The 20,270-nt window shown below is 44.7% G+C and overlaps 1 protein-coding gene across 7 annotated transcripts in view; it reads right to left on the bottom strand.

Moving 5' to 3' along the window:
• Positions 1 to 20,270, bottom strand: part of YPEL2 (yippee like 2) — a 69,524-nt gene that overhangs the window by 6,378 nt on the left and 42,876 nt on the right. For all 7 annotated transcript variants that reach the window (XR_008653180.2, XM_055257808.2, XM_055257805.2 and 4 more), the window contains 2 exons: positions 5,382 to 5,425; positions 4,284 to 4,392 (listed from right to left, as the gene is read on the bottom strand). Coding sequence is in view for 6 of the 7 variants with exons in the window: in XM_055257808.2 (XP_055113783.1) it covers positions 4,284 to 4,392; positions 5,382 to 5,425 (153 nt within the window). In the remaining variant the exon portion in view is untranslated. The remainder of the gene's footprint in view (positions 1 to 4,283; positions 4,393 to 5,381; positions 5,426 to 20,270) is intronic.

Genomic DNA, 20,270 nt, shown 5'->3' with positions numbered 1-20,270 from the left:
GGTCATCTGTGTCTCAGCTCCATATGCAAAAGCAGTGGACATCAGCCCTTCCCTGAGTCCCCAGAATTAGTAAGGAATTGCGGCGTACCCTTGGGGGGTTCTGAGTCACAGTTGTATCAACTGTGTCTTCTGTTCTAGAGCTCAGGGGCTTTGTGTTTCAGAACAAGAACTCAGGCACACCAGAGCAGCAATTTCCCTGACACTTCATTATTCCCTGTCTCTGTGCACACACATGCACGTCTACATGTGACAGAGCCATGTGTTTTGGGAATAAGGTCCATTGTTCCATGGTAATGTGTTTAGGGGGGGAAGGAGGAGAAAGCAAAAATGAGTTTCCTATTATGAGAAAAAAAATTCGGCCAGGAGTGGTGGCTCACACCCATAATCCTAACCCTTTGAGAGGCTGAGGCAGGAAGATTGCTTGAGGCCAGTTCGAGACCAGCCTGGGGAACATGACAAAACCTCATCTCTACAAAAAAAAATACAAAAATCAGCTGGATGTGATGTCATGCACCTGTGGTCCTAACTACTCGTGAGGCTGAGGCAGGAAGATCATCTGGGCCCAGGAGGTTGAGGCTGCCGTGAGCCAGACTGCACCACTGCACTCCAGCCTGGGGCCTGTCTCAAAAAATAAATAAAATAAATCAATAGCCCCGAGACACAGAGGCATTTCGAAAATGTGAGAATTGGATTCCAATGGAAAGTGCACTAGACCTGGTGCCAACAGAAACACCCCAACTAATCCTGCCTCTACTACTTCCCAGCATTGAAGCATCACTTACAGAACTGGGAGACTCACACCTACTTCACAGAGGTAACAATGGAATGAAAGGAGGGCCAGGTGCGGTGGCTCACACCTGTAATCCCAGCACTTTGGGAAACCAAGGTCGGGGGATCACCTGTGGTCAGGAGTTTGAGACCAGCCTGACCAACATGGGGAACCCGTGTCTATACTGAAAATACAAAAAATTTGGGGCTGGGCACGGTGGCTCGCACCTGTAATCCCAGCGCTTTGAAAGGCTGAGGCGGGTGGATCACGAGGTCAGGAGTTCGAGACCCCGTCTCTACTAAAAATACAAAAAAATTAGCCGGGCATGGTGGTTCGCACCTGTAATCCCAGCTACTCTGGTGGCTGAGGCAGGAAAATTGTTTGAACTCGGGAGGTGGAGGTTGCAGTGAGCCGAGATCACACCATTGCACTCCAGCCTGGGTGACAGAGCGAGACTCCATCTCAAAAAAAAAAAAAAAAGGCACCCTGGGCTGGCACATAGGAGGTGACGGATGTATATCTGGGGTGTTGGGTGCTTCCCTGCTGTGCTGTGCATATCACAGTACTTGTCAGGCTGTTTGATCTGTTTTCATGTTGGTTTTCTTCCTCAGCTGGCATCATGATTGTCTACGCTTTGAGGGCAGGCACTGGATCTCACCCATTTTTTTTGGTATTTAGTCAAAGGCTTTTGATAAACCTTTGTCAAAAGAATGAATCGTTTTACCTGAACCTCAAGTGGGAAGCAAAACCAACCAACTCAGGCTTGTCACGTATCTTCAATCCAACACATCTTCGGGGCAGTAAGACAGCCAAGAGGCTGGGAAACAGGGCAGGGGCAGAACTTTTCTGCACTTGATCTTAGCCAAAAGGCCAAGAAGCAATGAAGAACATTTCTGGATAATCACAATTAGAACTGTATCCCCTACCCCAGATCACCCAGAGGGGGCCCGTGACTGTACAGAGGGAACAGAATGGCCAAATCCAGCTTCTCCCACAGGAACAACCAAGCCAACCACAGGAAGCTGTGGCTAACCCATCTTGGCACCACACAACACACCGTCTAGGTTTTTTGTTTTTTGTTTTTGTTTTTTTTTTTTTTTTGAGATAGTCTCACTCTGTCGCCCAGGCTGGAGTGCAATGGCATGATCTCGGCTCACTGCAACCTCCGCCTCCTGGGTTCAAGCAATTCTCCTGCCTCAGCCTCCTGAGTAGCTGGGATTACAGGCATCCGCCACCATGCCCAGCTAATTTTTGTATTTTTGGTAGAGACGGAGTTTCACTATATGTTGGCCAGGCGGATCTCGAACTCTTAACCTCAGATGATCCACCCACCTCGGCCTCCCAAACTGCTGGGGTTACACGCCTGAGCTATTACGCCTGGCCCCATTTTTGTTTGTAATCCTGAACATTTCCAGGGAGATGGGGAAAATGGAATCTAAAGGCAGTGCTACCAGGCTCCACCTGGGGCAGTTTTTTTTTTTTTTATTAATGATTTCCACATTTTCAAACTATTTCAATGGAATCATAATTCTGTGCCTGGCATGTATTGCTCACATTATTTTATATGTGTGTAAATATATTTTTTCCCAAAAGATGTTATTTTTAGAGCAGAGGGTCAGAGCAAAATTGAGCAGAAAGAACAAAGATTTTCCACATACCCGCTACCCACCTCCAGACTCCCCCACTATCAAAATCCCACACCAGATTAGAACATTTGTTACAATGGATGAACCTACACTGACATATCGTCAGCACTCCGCGGCAGGTTTGACAACTCCTTCAGGCTCCTTCAGAAGCCAGAGGCAGTTCATGAGCCATATGACAGGACAGGGAATTTGAGACATTTTACATGGACTAAATTGCCTTCCTGGAGACAGGAAGACCAACTTTTCAATATCCTCACAATGACAGGGAGGGCAAAAATGGAAAGGAATGTGCAATGCATGGATGTACACATGCAGGCTGAAAAACATCTGCCAATAATAAAAATAACAATTTAAGTTAATTTTCACTGACACATGCTCTATGCAAGGTGATGACCTAAGTGTTTTATAGGCATGATCCTATTTAACACTCAAACCAACTCTAAGTATGAGGACACTTAGCATAGAAGCTAAGTAGCTTGTCCAAGGACACAGACAAATAAGTCATGGATCCCAAATTTGAACCTGACTCTAGCTGCCTAGATGGTTCTTAACCACTAGCTAGAGGGATTGTAGGGGCAGTGTCTACGATTATGTGGTGACCCCAGCGCATGTTAGGACAATTAGTCCCGGTGTTCAAGCAGCAGATCCCAGCCCTTCCCTCCTCTCACTCTGGCAATGGACTGCTCACTTTCCCTAGGCCCCAAAGGGACCTTAACATTTTTTGCCGAGTTAAACAATGAAAGAATGATTGTCCATTTGGGAGAGGTCCAGCCATGACTACATCTGACAGTGGATGTTAATTAAGGCAGTTTTCGATAATGCTTGCTCAGGGCCTGGGACCTAGGTGTTTTAGGAACATTTACTGGAGCATGAAAGTATAGTGGCTTCAGAACATGGTTTCTGGACCAGACAATGGTGGCTCACGCCTATAATCCCAGCACTTGGGGAGGCCAAGTTGGGAAGACTGCTTGAGTTCAGGAGTTTGAGGCCAGCCTGAGCAACATAGTGAGACCCTGTCTCTATTTATTAAAAAATAAATTTGTTGGCCAGGCATGGTGGCTCACACCTGTAATCCCAGCACTTTGGGAGCCCAAGGAGGGTGGATCACCTGAGGTCAGGAGTTTGAGACCAGCCTGGCCAACACGGTGAAATCCTGTCTCTACTAAAAATACAAAAAAAATAAGCCAGGCGTGGTGGCGCATGCCTGTAATCTCAGCTACTTGGGAGGCTGAGGCATGAGAATCACTTGAATCTGGGAGACAGAGGTTGCGGTGAGCTGAGATCACACCACTGCACTCCAGCCTGGGTGACAGAGCGAAATTCTGTCTGAAAATAAAATAAATTTGCCTAAGATTTTAAAAAGAGCATGGGCTCTGTGTCAGAATACTACTACATGTTCACATCCTTTGAGAATGAAAAATTTAGAAATAAAAAATAAATAACAGAATATTACATGGATTCCTATCCTGGTGTGGCTATTTAATGGCTAGATTGCCTTGGACATACCATTAACCTCCTTAAGTCTCAGTATCCCTATCTATAAAATAGAGGTGAAGATAGCACCTAACCTCTAAGGCTGCTGATGTATGCCTGGCATCTAGTGAGGTGTCAAGTAAGGTTATATGCCATTACTATTATTATTGATTAAATCTAAAGGGGTGTGTGTCTCAGGGGTAGGTGTGAAGGAATGAATAGGAGGAGGGAAATACATCAACAGAAAGGAAAGAATGAGTGTGGTAGACAGGTGACTATCCTGGTCTAAGACAATCCCACAAGGCCATGGAAAGCGAGTAGAAGAAAGTGTTCTGGCATAAGGCTCTTGGCAATTCCCTTCCAGCCCTCTACCAACCAGGCTCCTTTATACTTACGTATTTCCAGCCCAGAGTGGTTTTGCAGTTTTCACAGTAAATGTCTGCGACTGCGTGCAGTCCTGTTAGCAACACTCGCTCTTCCGCAGGCCCACAGCCCACATTAACTCTATGTCGAAGCACAAAAAAGAGAGAGAGGATAGTTAGTGACAGGCACATCAGTCATTCAAGTTGAGCTTCCAGCAAAAATTAACTGGGCAAGGCTGTCCCAAGGGGAGCCAACCCTGAGCTCAGCAGGTCTAAACCAATCCCCAAAAGGTGGCCACAGGGAAATATCTCAGATGGAAGGAAATTCAGATCTGCAAGTTCTAGTGGAGTGGGTCTACTGAAATAATCTTTATGGTTGAGAGTTTGCTTAAAATTTTAATTTTTCTAACAAATACTTTAAATCTGTGACTTAGAGGGACAAGCTGACAGCCACACTGTGAAGTCCACAGCCATGGGCACAGGTCCTCACAGCTTACTGAGGACTGAATGAAGCTGAAGATGCCACACGATAGCACAGTGTGGTCCTGATATGGAATGAGTGATCTCTGGGTGCTGAATAGGCTCTACTCCTTCACAGGGTGCTCAGCTCAAGCCACAGGCCAGATTCCATTTTTACAGTTTATCAGGCTTATGTGGGCTTCACCTTCCCTTCCCAGGGAAGAGGTGATAAACCTGGTGCCTGGGGATGGCAGAGGGCCCTGAAAACTGTGCATCTGCCCGAAGTGGGCCTTCCTTCCTCCTTAGGTCCCACAGCAGATACTGGTGTCTTGTTCACCCCTATTCTCTTCCCCAGTGACGTATCTTAGATCTCATTATGAGCCCTTCATGTTGAGGCTCTCAGAATCTCCTCAGCTTCTTCCCTGTGGGACTATAGTCCTCTGATGTGCCCTCTGAGGGGAATGTAGTGAATATATTATTTTTAGCCAGAGACGTTGGCAAGAAATGTTCCCCAAAGGTAACTGACTACCAATTGTGGAGAGTAATGCTCCACAGAGTTCTACTGTGGCAGACAGGGCAGGGTTCATTGTTGTTTAATTATCATCAAGGATTGCTTTTTCCCATCCCTCGAATCTGTACCCCACAAGGAATGTACCATTCAGAGGCACTCACACTGAGTTAAAGAGGTATGCTCGTCCTTGACTTCCTTGGAACGACTGAAATGCAAAAAAACAAATTGATAGTTAGACATCCATTTCACCCATCCGTTTGGGAAACCAACCCCAATCACAGTAAGCATGACCTTCCAGGACTGACACAGCAAAAGGGAGTACTGAGCCAGTTAATGGTCCTGCTGGCAGATGGTGTGGGGGCGGAGAAGAGGGCAGAATAAACAGAGCCACAAAGCTCGATCCGGCCCACCGGACTTTTTCACTAGCCCAGGTGAGAAAATGAAAAAAACCCAAACCCACTATGTCATTAAAAACTTCTTCCCTGCTGGCACTGCCTGATATAATTAATTCACCTGAGATCATTAATCCACATTGGCATTTCCTGGTCCCACCTGATTTCAGCCATCTGTGCTGGCCACAGCTTTCCCAGGCTGGCCCAGGCATGGAAACCACCACAAGCTCTTTCGCTTGGCCTCTTGGTCCAGCCCTACCAAAGGCAGCAAAAAATCCCCGACCCAAGAATAAACTATCCAACCCACACTTATCACTTGTCATGCCTTCTAGAAGATCCTACGTGCCATGACAGTTTACAATCCTAAATGGGAGCATAGGAGCTCTTTTGAGATGTAAGCAACTTGATCTCTGCATCACAGAAATGCTCATGAAGCAGCAATTCCACTTTAACCCCTAGCTTACATGAGTTTCTTTCTTTTGGCTGGAGGGCGGCAGGGAACAGGAGAAACAGGAGCCAGAGCCTGCCATGCAATCTGGCATCTGCTTCCATTAACACGGGCCCTGTCCATGTTTTCCTTCTCTGGTTACACTGAGAAGTCGGCCTGACATGAGCCAGCCATGTTCTGCACTGCTGCCTGCATTTTTAATGTGGTCTAACAACGGTGTCCTGAATTTAATATCTTAGTCTGCTCTGAAAACCAACCAACAAACGAGGAGGTGAGTGGCTGACAGATGACCAAGAGGGTAGGTGAGCACCAGACAGGACTCAGATCAGCACGCGAGACAATCATTTTTGTCAGATGTGCAGGACGTCAGGGATCAGTGCTGCCAGCCAGTGTGAAAGACAAAATTCTTTTTTTTGAGATGGAGTCTTGCTCTGTCACCCAGATCAGAGTGCAGTTGCGCGATCTCAGCTCACTGCACCTCCATCTCCTGAGTTCAAGCGATTGTCCTGCCTCCGCCTACTGAGTAGCAGGGACCACAGGTGTCCGCCACAACACCCGGCTAATTTTTGTATTTTTAGTAGAGACAGGGTTTCACCATGTTGGCCAGGCTGGTCTTCAACTCTTGACCTTGGTGATCCACCTGCCTCGGCCTCCCAAAGTACTGGGATTACAGGTGTGAGCCACTGCACCCAGCCGACAAAATTATTTACTTGTGGAAAAAATGCCTCTGGGGCAGCTGGATTGTTGGTTGCCTCCAACATTCAAATACACCAGACACCTTCACTCCCAGGTGCATCTGCAAGGGGCAGGCAGATATTCCCCAGCTGGTGCCCAGACCCAAACCAATTCTCTCCTTTTCGGGGGGCGGGGGGGGCCGGTCTTGAAACATCCCTGGGGAATATAGCCACTTCCAGGCTACAACTGAGCAGCTATGAGTGTCAAAGCCTCAAAACCTGGAACCTGGAAGTCCATGCTGAGTGTTTGGATAAGACAATGTCCCAGTGACACAGGTCTAGACCTGGCCACACTGTTCAATCCTGGAGCACAAACACCACTCCAGGGCTTCACGACCTGGCCATGCAACCTCTCCAGCCTCTTCTCTTGCTAATTCCCCATTATGTCCTTCACTCCAGTCAGGCCGAACCACAGGCAATTCCTGGAAGTTGCATTACACTAACTTTGCCCATGAAGTTCCCTCTGATCGGAAGGCTCTTCCACCTGACCCAATAAGCCTCAGCTCAGCTCCCCTCTTTCATTAAGCTTTCCCTAATCTCCCCAGAAAAAAGCACCCAATGATACCCATGTTCTGGACTCTTCATGTTCCCTGCATTTCTTTTTTCTTTCTTTCCTTGTTTTTCCCCCAAGATAGAGTCCCACTCTGTCACCCAGGCTGCAGTGCAGTGGTGTGACCATGACTCACTGCAGCCTCCACCTTCTGGGCTCAAGCAATCCTCCTGCCCGAGCCTCCCGAGTAACTGGGACCACAGGTGCATAGCACCATAACCAGCTATTTAAAAAAAAAAAAAAAAAAAAAAATTATAGAGACAGGGTCTTGCCATGTTGCCCAGGCTGGTCTTGAACTCCTAGGCTTAAACAATCCGCCTGCCTCAGCTTTCCAAAGTGCTGGGATTACAGGCATGAGCCACCACACCTGACCTGTTTTCCTTTGTTTTAGCACTAGCATCCTGGATTGAAATCATCTGTTTATTTATCTCACTCCCTCAGGAGACTGTGAGCTCCCTGAAGGCGTGCGCCATGTCTTCAATCTCTCTCTGAATGCCCAACACATAAGCATGTGCATCTGGCACACAGTAGTCATTTATTAAATATTCTTTCTGAGTCAACTAAATTGTCTCTAGTTTCGTTTTCTATAAAACAACTTTATTGAACTATAAGTGACATAGTAAATGGTATATATTTGAAGTGTGCTATTGGATGAGTTTTGGTATCTGTATATACCTGTGAAACGATCACCACAATCAAGATTCAACTACCCACGACACCCAAACACCTCCTCATATCCCCCGAATCCTCCCCTCCTCATCCTCTTACCATTTATAGATCCATAGGCGATTACAGCTTTCTGTCACTATAATTTGTATTTTCTGGAATTTTTTTTGAGACAAGGTCTCGCTCTGCCACCCAGGCTGGAGTATAAAGGCACGATCATGGCTCACTGCAGCCTTGATCTCCTGGGCTCAAGTGATCCTTCTGCCTCAACCTCTCGAGTAGCTGGGACTACAGGGGCGCACCACCACGCCTGGCTAATTTTGGATTTTTTGTAGAGACGGAATCTTGCCATGTTGCCCAGGCTGGTCTCAAACTCCCGAGCTCAAGCAATCCACCCAATCTGCCTGCCTTGGCCTCCCAAAGTGCTGGGATTACAGATATGAGTCACTGTGTCCAGTATAGAATTTTTTAAATAAATGAAATGTATTTTCATTTACAGTGTATATGTGTTTGTCTGACTTTTTTCACTCAGCACAATTCTTTTAGGATTCACCCATGTTGAACATATCAACAATTTATTCACTTTTTATTGCTGAGTAGTATTCTATTCTACGGATATTACAGTTCATTTCTTTTTGGTTTGGTTTTAATAAGAGATTTGAACTAGCTGACCTTCAAATCCCCTTCTAGCTTCAAAATTATATTCTCTCATTATTCCACGGTCCTAAGTTACAGGTAATTTGGAATGTCATCCTCTAAGAAACATTTGCTAAGACCTTCAAGTTCAGAGCTTAGAAGAAGGTGGCTACTGGGAAACAAATCCCAGAAGAAAGCAGACAGGAAAGTAACAGGAAGCAACAGAGCTTCACCATTAATGACAGAGAAAGACTTTGAAGAATGCATTCACTTCTTTCTCACTCCTGGATCACTGACTCTCTGCCAGACACAATTAGAAATACAGGGAGACAGGCACCGTTGTGAGACTTACCAGGGCGGCGGTATCCCAGCAAGGTGTGCAAGACAATCCCCCACACAACCCTTTTCTCCAGGGCAGGGAGAAGACACTAGCTCGTTTCATATATTTTATCTTTAAAAAATAAATTTTGCTAAACAGTTACAATACATGGATTGCCACTAGGACCTTCCCTGGACTGGTATGTGTCCTGTATGTACAGGTATCTGGAAGGAAGGGGCTCCACTGTGGGGGTTAGAGGTGACAAAGGTCTTCTTCTGCCTCTGCTTTCAGCGTATTGTGAATACTGTTGTTTCTGTGAATAAGGCTAATCTTATTTTTTTAAAAAACAAGATTTTAAATAGCAGGATCTTCGCAATGTTTTGCATATGAGATGAAGTACTACAAAAGGGTTCACTTATGGTAAAGTACCTGAAACCTATGCTACAGAGAGAACTGGTTTTTGTCAATATTTTTACCTTATATTATTTTTATGGCTAAAAAATGATATCCTTATGCAAAATTAATTTGAAATGGAGGATATTCAGAAGAAAATCTTTGTGACCTTGTGTTAGAAGAGGTTCTTAGATACACCAGAAACACAGTCTATAAAAGAGAAAAAAGGCCGAGGCGGGCAGATCACGAGGTCAGGAGATCGAGATCATCCTGGCTAACACGGTGAAACCCCGTCTCTACTAAAAATACAAAAAATTAGCCGGGCGAGGTGGCGGGCGCCTGTAGTCCCAGCTACGCGGGAGGCTGAGGCAGGAGAATGCCGTCAGCCCCGGGGGGCGGAGCCTGCAGTGAGCCGAGATCGCGCCACTGCACTCCAGCCTGGGTGACAGAGCGAGACTCCATTCTCAAAAAAAAAAAAAGAGAAAAAAACTGATAAACTGAATTTCATCAGAATCAGTCCACATTAGAATGGTTAAATTTTTTTTCTTTAACTGACAAAACCAAGTGTTGGCATGAATGTGTAGCAACTGGAACTCTCAAACATTGCAAAATGGTACAGCAACTTTGGAAACGAGTCTGGCAATTTCATTTACCCAAGTGAAATGAAAGCCAATGTTCATACAAAAACCTGTATGAGAGTGTTTTTAACAGCTTAATTCATTATCGCCCCAAACTGGAAACAACCTAAATGTCTCAAATGGTCACTGGATAAATAGACTGGTATATCCATATACTACTACTCTGTAATAAAGAGGAACAAACTATTGATATACAGAACAACATGGATGAATCCGAAATACACTATGCTAAGAAGATCGGTGGCTGCTAGAGGTCATGGGTAAAAAGAATGTTTAACTATAAGAGTTAGTAAGAGATGGAATTGTTCTGTTATCTTGGTAACAGAAGAATGGTACTCTTAGGCCCTATAACAAAAGAAAGTCTTATAATCACTATTAGACTATATATATATATATATATACGTATATATATATATACGTATATATATATACACACACACGTATATAGTATATATATACCATATACACACATATATACACACATATACACATACATACACGTAGATGTATATATACATATATACACATATATACATAAATGTATATATACATATATGTACATATATACATAAATGTATATATACATATATGTATATATACACATATATACATATATACATATACACATATATACTTATATATGTATACATATATACGTATACACATACTTATATATGTATACATATATACGTATACACATACGTATATATGTATACATATATATGTATACACATACGTATATATGTATACATATACACTTATATATGTATATACACTTATATGTCATATATACTTACATATGACATATATACTTATATATGTATACATATACATATATATATATATATACACACATATATATATATATACACTTTTTTTTTTTTTTTTTTGAGACAGAGTCTCGCTCTATCGCCCAGGCTGGAGTGCAGTGGCACGGTCTCGGCTCACTGCAAGCTCTGCCTCCTGGGTTCACGCCATTCTCCTGCCTCAGCCTCCCGAGTAGCTGGGACTACAGGCGCCCAATCACCACGCCCAGCTAATTTTTTGTATTTTTAGTAGAGTCGGGGTTTCACTGTGTTAGCCAGGATGGTCTCAATCTCCTGACCTCCTGATCCGCCCGCCTCGGCCTCCCAAAGTGCTGGGATTACAGGCGTGAGCCACCGTGCCCGTCCTAGACTATATATTTGTAAGACTGTAAGACTAAATAGACTGTAAGACTCCAAGGTCCTAAGACTTATCTATGTTAAAACTCATATGACTATTCACCAGAGTGAATTTTACTGTATGTAAATTTAAAAATAAAATTTTAAAAATTCAATAAATTTGTAAAATAATAATCCATTTGTGAAGGATATTTCTGAAATATTTAAGAACACTTTTCAGTGCTAGGCTTGATGGCTCATGCCTATAATCCCAGCACTTTGGGAGGCCGAGGCAGGAGGACCACTTGAGGTCAGGAGTTCGAGACCAGCCTGGTCAACACAGTGAGACCTCATCTCTACAGAAAAAACCCAAAACCAAAACCAAAAAACCACTTTTCTTAAGAGTTCTCAAGAACAACCCTCTCATTAGAATACATCTTTTGAATTACTGCATCAGAAAGTGATAAACCAAGGTTTTTTTTTTAAAGGAGTATATCCAATCACATATACCTTCAATAAAATTTAAGACAATTTTATAATTATTTTCTTTCATCCATTTAAATTATATAAATGTTCATTAAAAATTGTATGCTTACACTGTACATATTACATGGCAGCACACATATGTAATTTATAAATAAGTATATATATATATTAGGAGCTGATGCTCAAACATTTTACTGATGGGGTATGTCATTTTAAAAGTGTGAAGGCCAATGTTCTGGGGGTTTCTGTCTGCTTCCAGGCTGGGCCTAAGAGTCACTTTCTCTGGCCTGACACAGATTAGAATTCCTAGAGAGAGTCGGGGTTGGGGAGGGCACGTGGCAGAGCAGAGAAATGCCAGCCAGGCCCTGAGGCACCTCTAAGGGCTCATGGCTTCCTCCAGGCCTGTTTTGAGAGAGTCTGCTGGGAGAGGCCCATGTGTACAAAGGGTACTGAACCCCCTCATGGTTGTCCTGGTGGCCATAGCCACTCAGGTTCCCTCGAGGAGCAGTATCTATGAACCTCTGTTTCCTCGGCCTGGCACTGGGGATCAGCTGTGTTTTCTGAGGCAGAGCTCCGGAAGACTTTCCCATCATGGGTTCCATTCTGGGGCCCCTGCCAAGTCAACATTTATGATGAGAAAAACAGCCATGGAGAACAACAGGCATCTTGCAGATAGACAAGAATAGCTCCAGCTGGGCTGCTGGATCCTGTGGGGCCCAGCCCAGCCTGGCACAACCTGGCACGGGCTGGAGAGAGGGTGGTACCGAAGGTGGGGAGACTGAAAGGAAGTTAAGGAAGCAGTTAGAATAAAGCAAACAGAATTTCAGACCAGGAGATGCCAAACAGACTGTCAGACACATTTGTTTGCTGTCATTACTGCCAGGCAACAAGGCAGCTCTTTTCCATGTTGTGTATCAACCAAGGCTGGTGTGCAGGCCTCCAGGAAAGGGTTTTTGTTTTGTTTTTTAAGCCACATAGAACTTTTCTTCTGTCCTTTAAAGTAAAGTAATAGTTCCAGGCCCAGCCCTTCCAGCCAGCTCAAAGGAACGGAAAGGGCTTTGAGTTTCCTGTTTAGTAGCCAAAACCACGGATTTTGGGGCCCTTTGCGTTTGGAAGGCAAACTTGCTTTCCTTTTAAACTCCTTTTAAAAGTAGGAGAACCACTGAAAAATGTATACTCTGTATTGAAGAGGAGGCAGCAAAAGAGCAAATGTGTGAGTTTCTTCCCCCTGTTGATAGATACAGGTCCTCACCTTGGAGTCCTATTCACTTGAACAGACTTCTCCCTAAATGCAGGGTCCAGCAGAGGAGCAGAGCCTCTCCAACTTCGGCCCCCTTCTCTCTCTAGGAAGATCAACCATCAGCCACAGAGCATGTGCCTCAGGAGGTGCAGAGAGAGATGGGGGAAGCAGATGCCCACCTGCCTCACCAGCCTCACCAGCTAACATCTGGGAACTAGGTGATCCCTTGCATATCTGCACAGTGTAAGAGGATCTAGTCTTGGCATCAGAAGATCCAGGTTCAAGTCCTGGCTTTACAACTTCAACTTACTAGCTACTTGACCCTGGAGGAGTTAGTTAACCTCTGAGCTGCCACATCTTTTTCATCTGTAAGTAGAAACCATGTCCACTTCCTAGGGTTGCTGAGAACAATAATAAGTGAGGTAAATGAAGCACAGAGTAAAAAGTCCCTACCTCTCCTCTTTGGCCTTTTCGGGAGCCTGGAGGAGAGAGATGAAAAGGTTGACTCTAACCTACTTGGTTCTTCAAACCACTTTCTTTGGTGACTTTGGTCTCCCTCTTTCTCTATTACGCCAAAAGGCAAGGCTTCCCCACTTTGCAATTCAATGTCTCCATTAAAATGGAGGGATGGGACTGAAGCTCCCCATGATACTTTCCAGTTACAATTTTCTGTGAATCCACCGCTTTTAAAGCACCTGGCACTTGCTTCCCCAGTTTACCACTCATACAGTGTTAACTGCACGAGCTTCAAAGAGTCATACTTCCAGGGTACGAGTCCTTGTTGTGCTATATACTAGCTATGTTACTACCTTGAACAAGCTCATTAACCTCTCTGAGCCACAATTTTCTAGTCTGTAAAACAGGCACAATAAAACAGCTCTCACTCACACCAGATTTGTATAAGAGATAAGTTAGGGCTGGCCGTGGTGGCTCACGCTTGTAATCCTAGCACTTTGGGAGGCTGAGGAGGGCAGATCACTTGAGGTTAGGAGTTCGAGACCAGCCTGGCCAACATGGCAAAACCCCATCTCTACTAAAAATACAAAAATTAGCCGGGCGTGGTGATGCATGCCTGTAATCCCAGCTACTTGGGAGGCTGAGGCAGGAGAGTCACTTGAACCTAGGAGGCACAGGTTGTCGAGATGGCGCCACTATACTCCAGCCTGGGAGACACAGTGAGACTCCATCTCAAAAAAAAAAAAAAAAAAAAAAAAGTTAGATACTGTTTATCAAGTGCTTCATAAACTTCAAGACTCTATATACTTTGTTACTGTTAGAATGTTTCTATTATACAGTTTTAAACAAAATTCATTAGGTTGGGCCTGGTGGCTGACGCCTATAATCCCAGCACTTTTCCCAGCACTTTGGGAGCCTGAGGCAGGCGATCACTTGAGGTCAGGAGTTCGAGACCAGCCTGGACAACATGGCAAAACCCCATCTCCACCAAAAATGCAAAAATTAGCCAGGCATGGTGGTGCATGCCTGTAATCCCAGCTACTTGGGAGGCTGAGGCAGGAAAATCATGTGAACCCAGGAAGTGGAGGTTACAGTAAGCCGAGGTCACACCACTGCACTCCAGATTGGGTGACAGAGTGAGACCCTGTCAAAACAAAAACAAAACAAAAACCCCAAACTTATTGATGTGCTGCGTTCACTCAGAAACAAAAAAAACTTACTGCTACAAACGTAAACTTGAGCTTTTAAAAATTGAGATATAATTCACATTACCCATCACTCTTTTAAAGTAGACAATTCAGTGGTTCTTATATTCAAGGTCACGCAACTATCACCACTATCTATTTCCAGAACATTTTCGCACTCCAAAAAGAAATCACACACCATTAGCAGCCAGCCTCCTTGCCCCCAGCCTCTGGCAACCATAAATCTACTGTCTGTCTCTATGGATTTGCTCCAGGCACTACACATTTTAACTCCTTTTAGGAGTCTCAGTGAGAAGGCATCAGAAGTGTTTAGGTAGAGATAAAAAGGAGGATTAGTAAAACCTTTGCCCTTGGAGTGTCGTCTAAACCCCTCCAACTCAACAGATCTCACATTCTGCAGGGAAGGGTCAGATCAGTACTTTTTCCATTCTTTTCTCCAACCATGGTTAGGCCTGGTGAGGTTTCCTATATTGGGTCAAAGTAAGCCACAGGCTCCATTCCAAAGAGTTGGAACCCAAACAAAACAGCCCTAGATCCTGTTTAGACTTCAGCCTTGAGGATGCATAAGGAGAAAGTGAGGGGGGTGATGATAAAGAACAAAGTCAAAAACTTCCAGAATTAGAACCCGAGTGCAACTTAAAGAAGCTGTGAACATTTAGCTAAGAGGAAAGACTGAAGGGGATTTACTCCATCTTCTCTGCAGTAAGAAGAGGACATAGACAGAAATGAGAGACTTGGGTTAATTATAAAGGAAGAACTTCCTGACTCTATTTGTCTTCCACATGGGGACATAGGTCACCAGTAAAGACTACGAGAGAACAAAGCCACTGTATATGCTTATGATTTTAAAAAGACTGTCACATACCTGTCTAGGAACCTTTGAGATGGGGGTAAAAAGCCGAGGGGCAGAAGGATGGCTTTCTTAAGGCCCCTCCTCCCGTGGCTTTGAGCTATGGTAGTCTCCATTCACTCACGCATTCCCTCAACAGATGGAGGGAGGGGCAGAGAAGCCACTGGCTCTAAAGGAGGAAATATCTGCTGCGTGGAGTCATAAAATTCCAAGAGCATGGGAACATTCACGATGCTTGGAACTGCAAAAACAAAAGGTGGTGAGGGAGCCTGGGTGCTGGTGTTTTATTGATGAAAGGGAGAGATTCAGCCAGGCACGGTGGCTCACGCCTGTAATTCTAGCACTGTGGGAGGCTGAGGTGGGTGGATCACCTGAGGTCAGGGAGTTCAAGACGAGCCTGGCCAACATGGTGAAACTCCGTCTCTACCAAAATTAGCTGGGCGTGCTGGTGTGCACTTGTAATCCCAGCTACTTGGGAGGCTGAGGCATGAGAACTCATTGAACCTGGGAGGTGGAGGTTGCAGTGAGCTGAGATCACGCCATTGCACTCCAACCTGGGTGACAGAGTGAGACCTTGTCTGAAAAAGAAAAAAAAAAGAAAGGAGGAGACTCTGGGACTTAAGCCATTTAATGATCAGACTTTTCCAATTCCCTTCCTGTTGACCTACACAAACTGGGCCCTTTTAGAGTCCTTTCAGGAGTCTCAGTGACAAGGTATCAGAAGTGTTTAGGGGAACTAAGCCACTTTCAGGGATGGGCCTAGGGAATGGGACAGAGAGAGATCCTTTAAGATCTGTTGCCTCATGGCGTCGTGTTGCCTGATGTTCAAGGGAAAGGATGCCGGCTTTGGAGCCTGAGAGGGCCTGGAGCCAGCCCTCACTAGCTGTGTAACCTTGGGCCAGTCACTTCATCCTTCCGAGCCTCAGGGTTCTCTACAGAAGGGAGGAACATATTGCCGACTCAGTAACGCCCTATCCCAGAGGGACGTGGTGAAGATGAAATGATTGTGTATAGTAAGTACCAAATGTGGCCCATAAAAAGCATTTAATAAATGTATGCTTCCCTTCACACCAGCACAGGCTTTCAGGATTTAAAATGGGAGCTGCAAAACTAGTCTGGAGGGGCCAGGCTGTTCAGCCAGAGCTCCCCAGACTCTTCCAAATCCCCCTACAGCTTAGACTCCATAAGCTCCCCTCCCACACCTCTTCCAACTGTCCTAAGGGCTTGAAATGGGGCTTGGGCAGTGTGCTGTTCTCTGCTGAACCAGGAGCAGGATAAACCTCTCTAGTCTGTGGCATGGGGTTAGAACAGCAGATGCCAAGGTAAACATGCAGCCAGTGGGAAAGCAGATGCCGCCAGCTCTCAGCATCCTGCAGAGAAGGAGTGAGGCATGGGAAGCATGCTTCATCCAGAAGGATGGAGAGTGGGGGATGCCCATGATCAGATATCCCCATCCTCTACAGAAGAGAGGCCAACATGCCATCCTCACCAGGTCTGTTCAGGGAGTCTAGCTTCTGAGTTAGACACTGCGGGTGGTGCCAGGATGTAAGGGCAGTCAGCCATTAAGAGCTGGGCCCTCTGCAGTTCAAATATAAGCCAGAACCCTTTAGGAGGGCTGAAATATTGGAGCTCAAATGTCTCTCAAAGCCATCGGGCCCTTGAAAACAATTGTTAGAGTTAAAAAGGATAATATAAATTAATATGCCTAGGAAGAACAAATACCAATTTCCTGATTTATGTTTCAATTTGCATTCCTGATCCCAAAGCCAAATGGGCACTGGCCAATGAAAATGTTCTTATACTTCAAAGGTTGTCTATGAAGTCAGTGGGCAAAACCTACCGACTCCCAAAGTAAGACTTCCTTTATAACCAATCTAGGCAAAAAGGCCTGAGAAAGCCACCCTCCACAATGGAAGCCACATGCTACAGAGGGGATTGCTTTCAAAATATTTTCTTTTCTTTTTTTGAGGCAGTGTCTTACTCTTGTCACTCAGGCTGGAGTGCAGTGGCGCCATCTCGGCTCACTGCAACCTCCACCTCCCAGGTTCAAATGATTTTCCTGCCTCAGCCTCCCGGGCAGCTGGGATTACAGGCGCCCACCACCACGCTGGACTATTTTCTAATAAGCAATCCACTACAGTGAAATTAGAGTTTGTAAATGAGACTGAGGTGGCTCATAAAAATGAGTTAGAAATTATGAAATAACAGTCATGGCTCACACGTGGTGACTCACACCTGTAATCCCAGCACTTTGTGAGGCCAAGGCAGGCGGATCACCTGAGGTCAGGAGTTCCAGACCAGTCTGCCAACATGGTGAAACCCCGTCTCTATCAAAAGTACAAAAATTAGCCGGATGTGGTGGCGGGGGCCTGTAATCCAGCTACTAGGGAGGTTGAGGCAGGAGAATTGCTTGAACCTGGGAGGCAGAGGTTGCAGTGAGCCCAGATCGTGCCATCGCATGCCAGCCTGGGCGACAGAGAGAGACTCTGTCTCCAAACAACAACAACAACAACAACAACAAATCCACAATCAATAAATGATGACAGAGGTCCAGGCAGTCTGGCTCTAAAGTCTAGGGGAGAATGAAGATGGGGTCATCAAGGTGTCATCCAAATGACTTCCTAAAAAGAAGGGAGCCTAAACAGAATGAGACTAAAACTGACAGGTACATAGGATGTCAGAATATGCAAAACACTTTCACATGTGAACTGATAAAACCTCCAAGACAGAGGAGGAAACTGAAGCCCAGAGCTGTTAAACTTTCCCAGTTTCACACAGCTTGTAAGTCAAGGTCAGAACTTTAAACCCACAGCTTTCGACTCTAAGTACCAAAATTTTTCTAGAGGGTATTCACTGGAAAAGTCTGTCTCTCTGATGAAGGAGCATGAATCAATCTGTCAGAACTTATGAAATCTCTTAGGCTATTCAAATTTCTCTGCTCTGATTCCATATTGACTTAGCAATGGCCTAAATTTAATTCTCTCACTCAACTGGGTTTACCTTCAACAAAGACAACATAGAGTCCAAGCTTTCAGGATTATCTGCTCTACTGTGAATTAATGAATTAGAATTGCAGTTTCCAAATTAACTTCCTGTGAGTTGTGTTACTGTGAATCACTTCACCAGAGCTTGATCACTTGAGTGAACGGATAATATTAAATTTGTAGACCTGCAATGCTTAAGGCTGTCTGAGGACCACCAAGGGAACACCCTCTGAGTCCCAGCCTAAAAACAGCTTTTTCATCTCAAGACTGAATGAATGATTCTAATTTAAAATCTCTTGGAAACAAGTAATTAAAAGCTAAGAAACTCTAAATCCCTTCTTTCTTTGGCACCTGGACCACATAGCAAAGAACTAGCAAAGAATACTGAAGAATGCTTCAGGAGTTGTAAAGAGAAATATTTAAGTAATTACAGGCTACTGGAATCTCATGCAGTGGGCTGAAGTTTGGGTACAGTGAAGGATCTCAAAGGAAAACATACATACACGACTTTATCCAGTTTAAATACACTCACAGACACTGGGATTTGAAAGACCCCCCCTACGCGCAAAGGTCATGAAGCATGGCTCTCTCGCACCATTTCTACCAAACCTCTCCTTAAATACTTTCAGGGACAGAGAACTCACTACCTCCTGAGGAAGCCCATTCTACTGCCAATCACTCTGACAATACCAAAATTCCTTATGTGAGCTGAGCTCTTTCTCCTTAGAGCTTCCTGATTCCTCCATCTTTAGATCCTTGGCACTGTAACACTGCAGGTCATAGATTTAAAGCTCTTATCTCTCCCACATCAGGTTTTCCTTCTATGGGCTAAACTTCTCAGTTTAGTAGCTTGGTAGAATGAAAGATTTATGTAGTTGGATACACTGACTAGGCTCAGTTCCCAGTTCTAGCACTTCCTCTGCCATGTACTCTTGGTTTGTTGAGCTTTCGGGTCAAAAGTTCCTCATCTGTGAAATGGGATAACAATACCCACTTTCTTCCTACCGGTCCCTTCAAATTTTCCCAATGTGGCCTGGTCTGACCATGTTCACTATTGTTTTCTATACCTCTTTTTCATTTCATACTAAAAGGTGTTCCCTAGACACTTCGTACACTTTCCTTCTAATGCTAATCAAAGCACCAGGCCTTACTGAAACAATTAATTGGGCTTCGGGTTGCATGCACAAACCAAAGTACGTTGATTCATGTGACTGTCCCTGCTGTGGCAGTTGTCCAACATCAGGCTTTCCTCCGGTGAGCGCATTAGCATATATCCACCTTCAACCTCTCTATTCCAACCCTCTAGGACTGGATTCAGGAGTAGAGTTATGTGAAACAGTATCAAGGAAAAGACAATGTTACTTGAAAGGGTCATGGTGGTAAGAATTATGGTGGGGATTGAAGAACTCATAGCCAAAGAGCCTTATGAAAGAGACATGGGCATATAATTGTTAGAAGGATTTGAGCATAGGGTGCTTGCCAAAATGCGAGAGTACACACTGATGCTTCACGGTATTCCCTCTAGAAATGGAACATAACTGGGTCAGAACCACCAGACTACCCACTCCACCCCTGCCAGGCAAGGCTAGATCATCTGCCTTCAACTAGGATGGTGTCCTTAGCCAGATCCCCGATACTCTGAACTGGGATTGCATCATCTGTGAAATGAAGGGATTGAGCAAGGTCTCTTACAAGGGTGAACATTCTGTGAGTCCATATTCTCAAGAGAATAGAGCCTCGCATATTAAATGAACATTTCTGACTCAGACTTCTCTTGTGTTTTCAAACTTCCTGTTTATCTGCATAAACAGCAAGTCTTTTCTGCTCATCAGATGACCGACCTTATCCGGTAATTCCTTAAGACTCCCATCCTTAGACATAGAAACATAAACCCCTTCCACTTATTTGGGT

The sequence above is a fragment of the Symphalangus syndactylus genome, chromosome 20 (assembly GCF_028878055.3).
Source record: "Symphalangus syndactylus isolate Jambi chromosome 20, NHGRI_mSymSyn1-v2.1_pri, whole genome shotgun sequence".
NCBI classification, from domain to species: domain Eukaryota; kingdom Metazoa; phylum Chordata; class Mammalia; order Primates; family Hylobatidae; genus Symphalangus; species Symphalangus syndactylus.
Note: the sequence above shows the minus strand (reverse complement) of the source record. Positions and strands in the feature narration are given on the sequence as shown.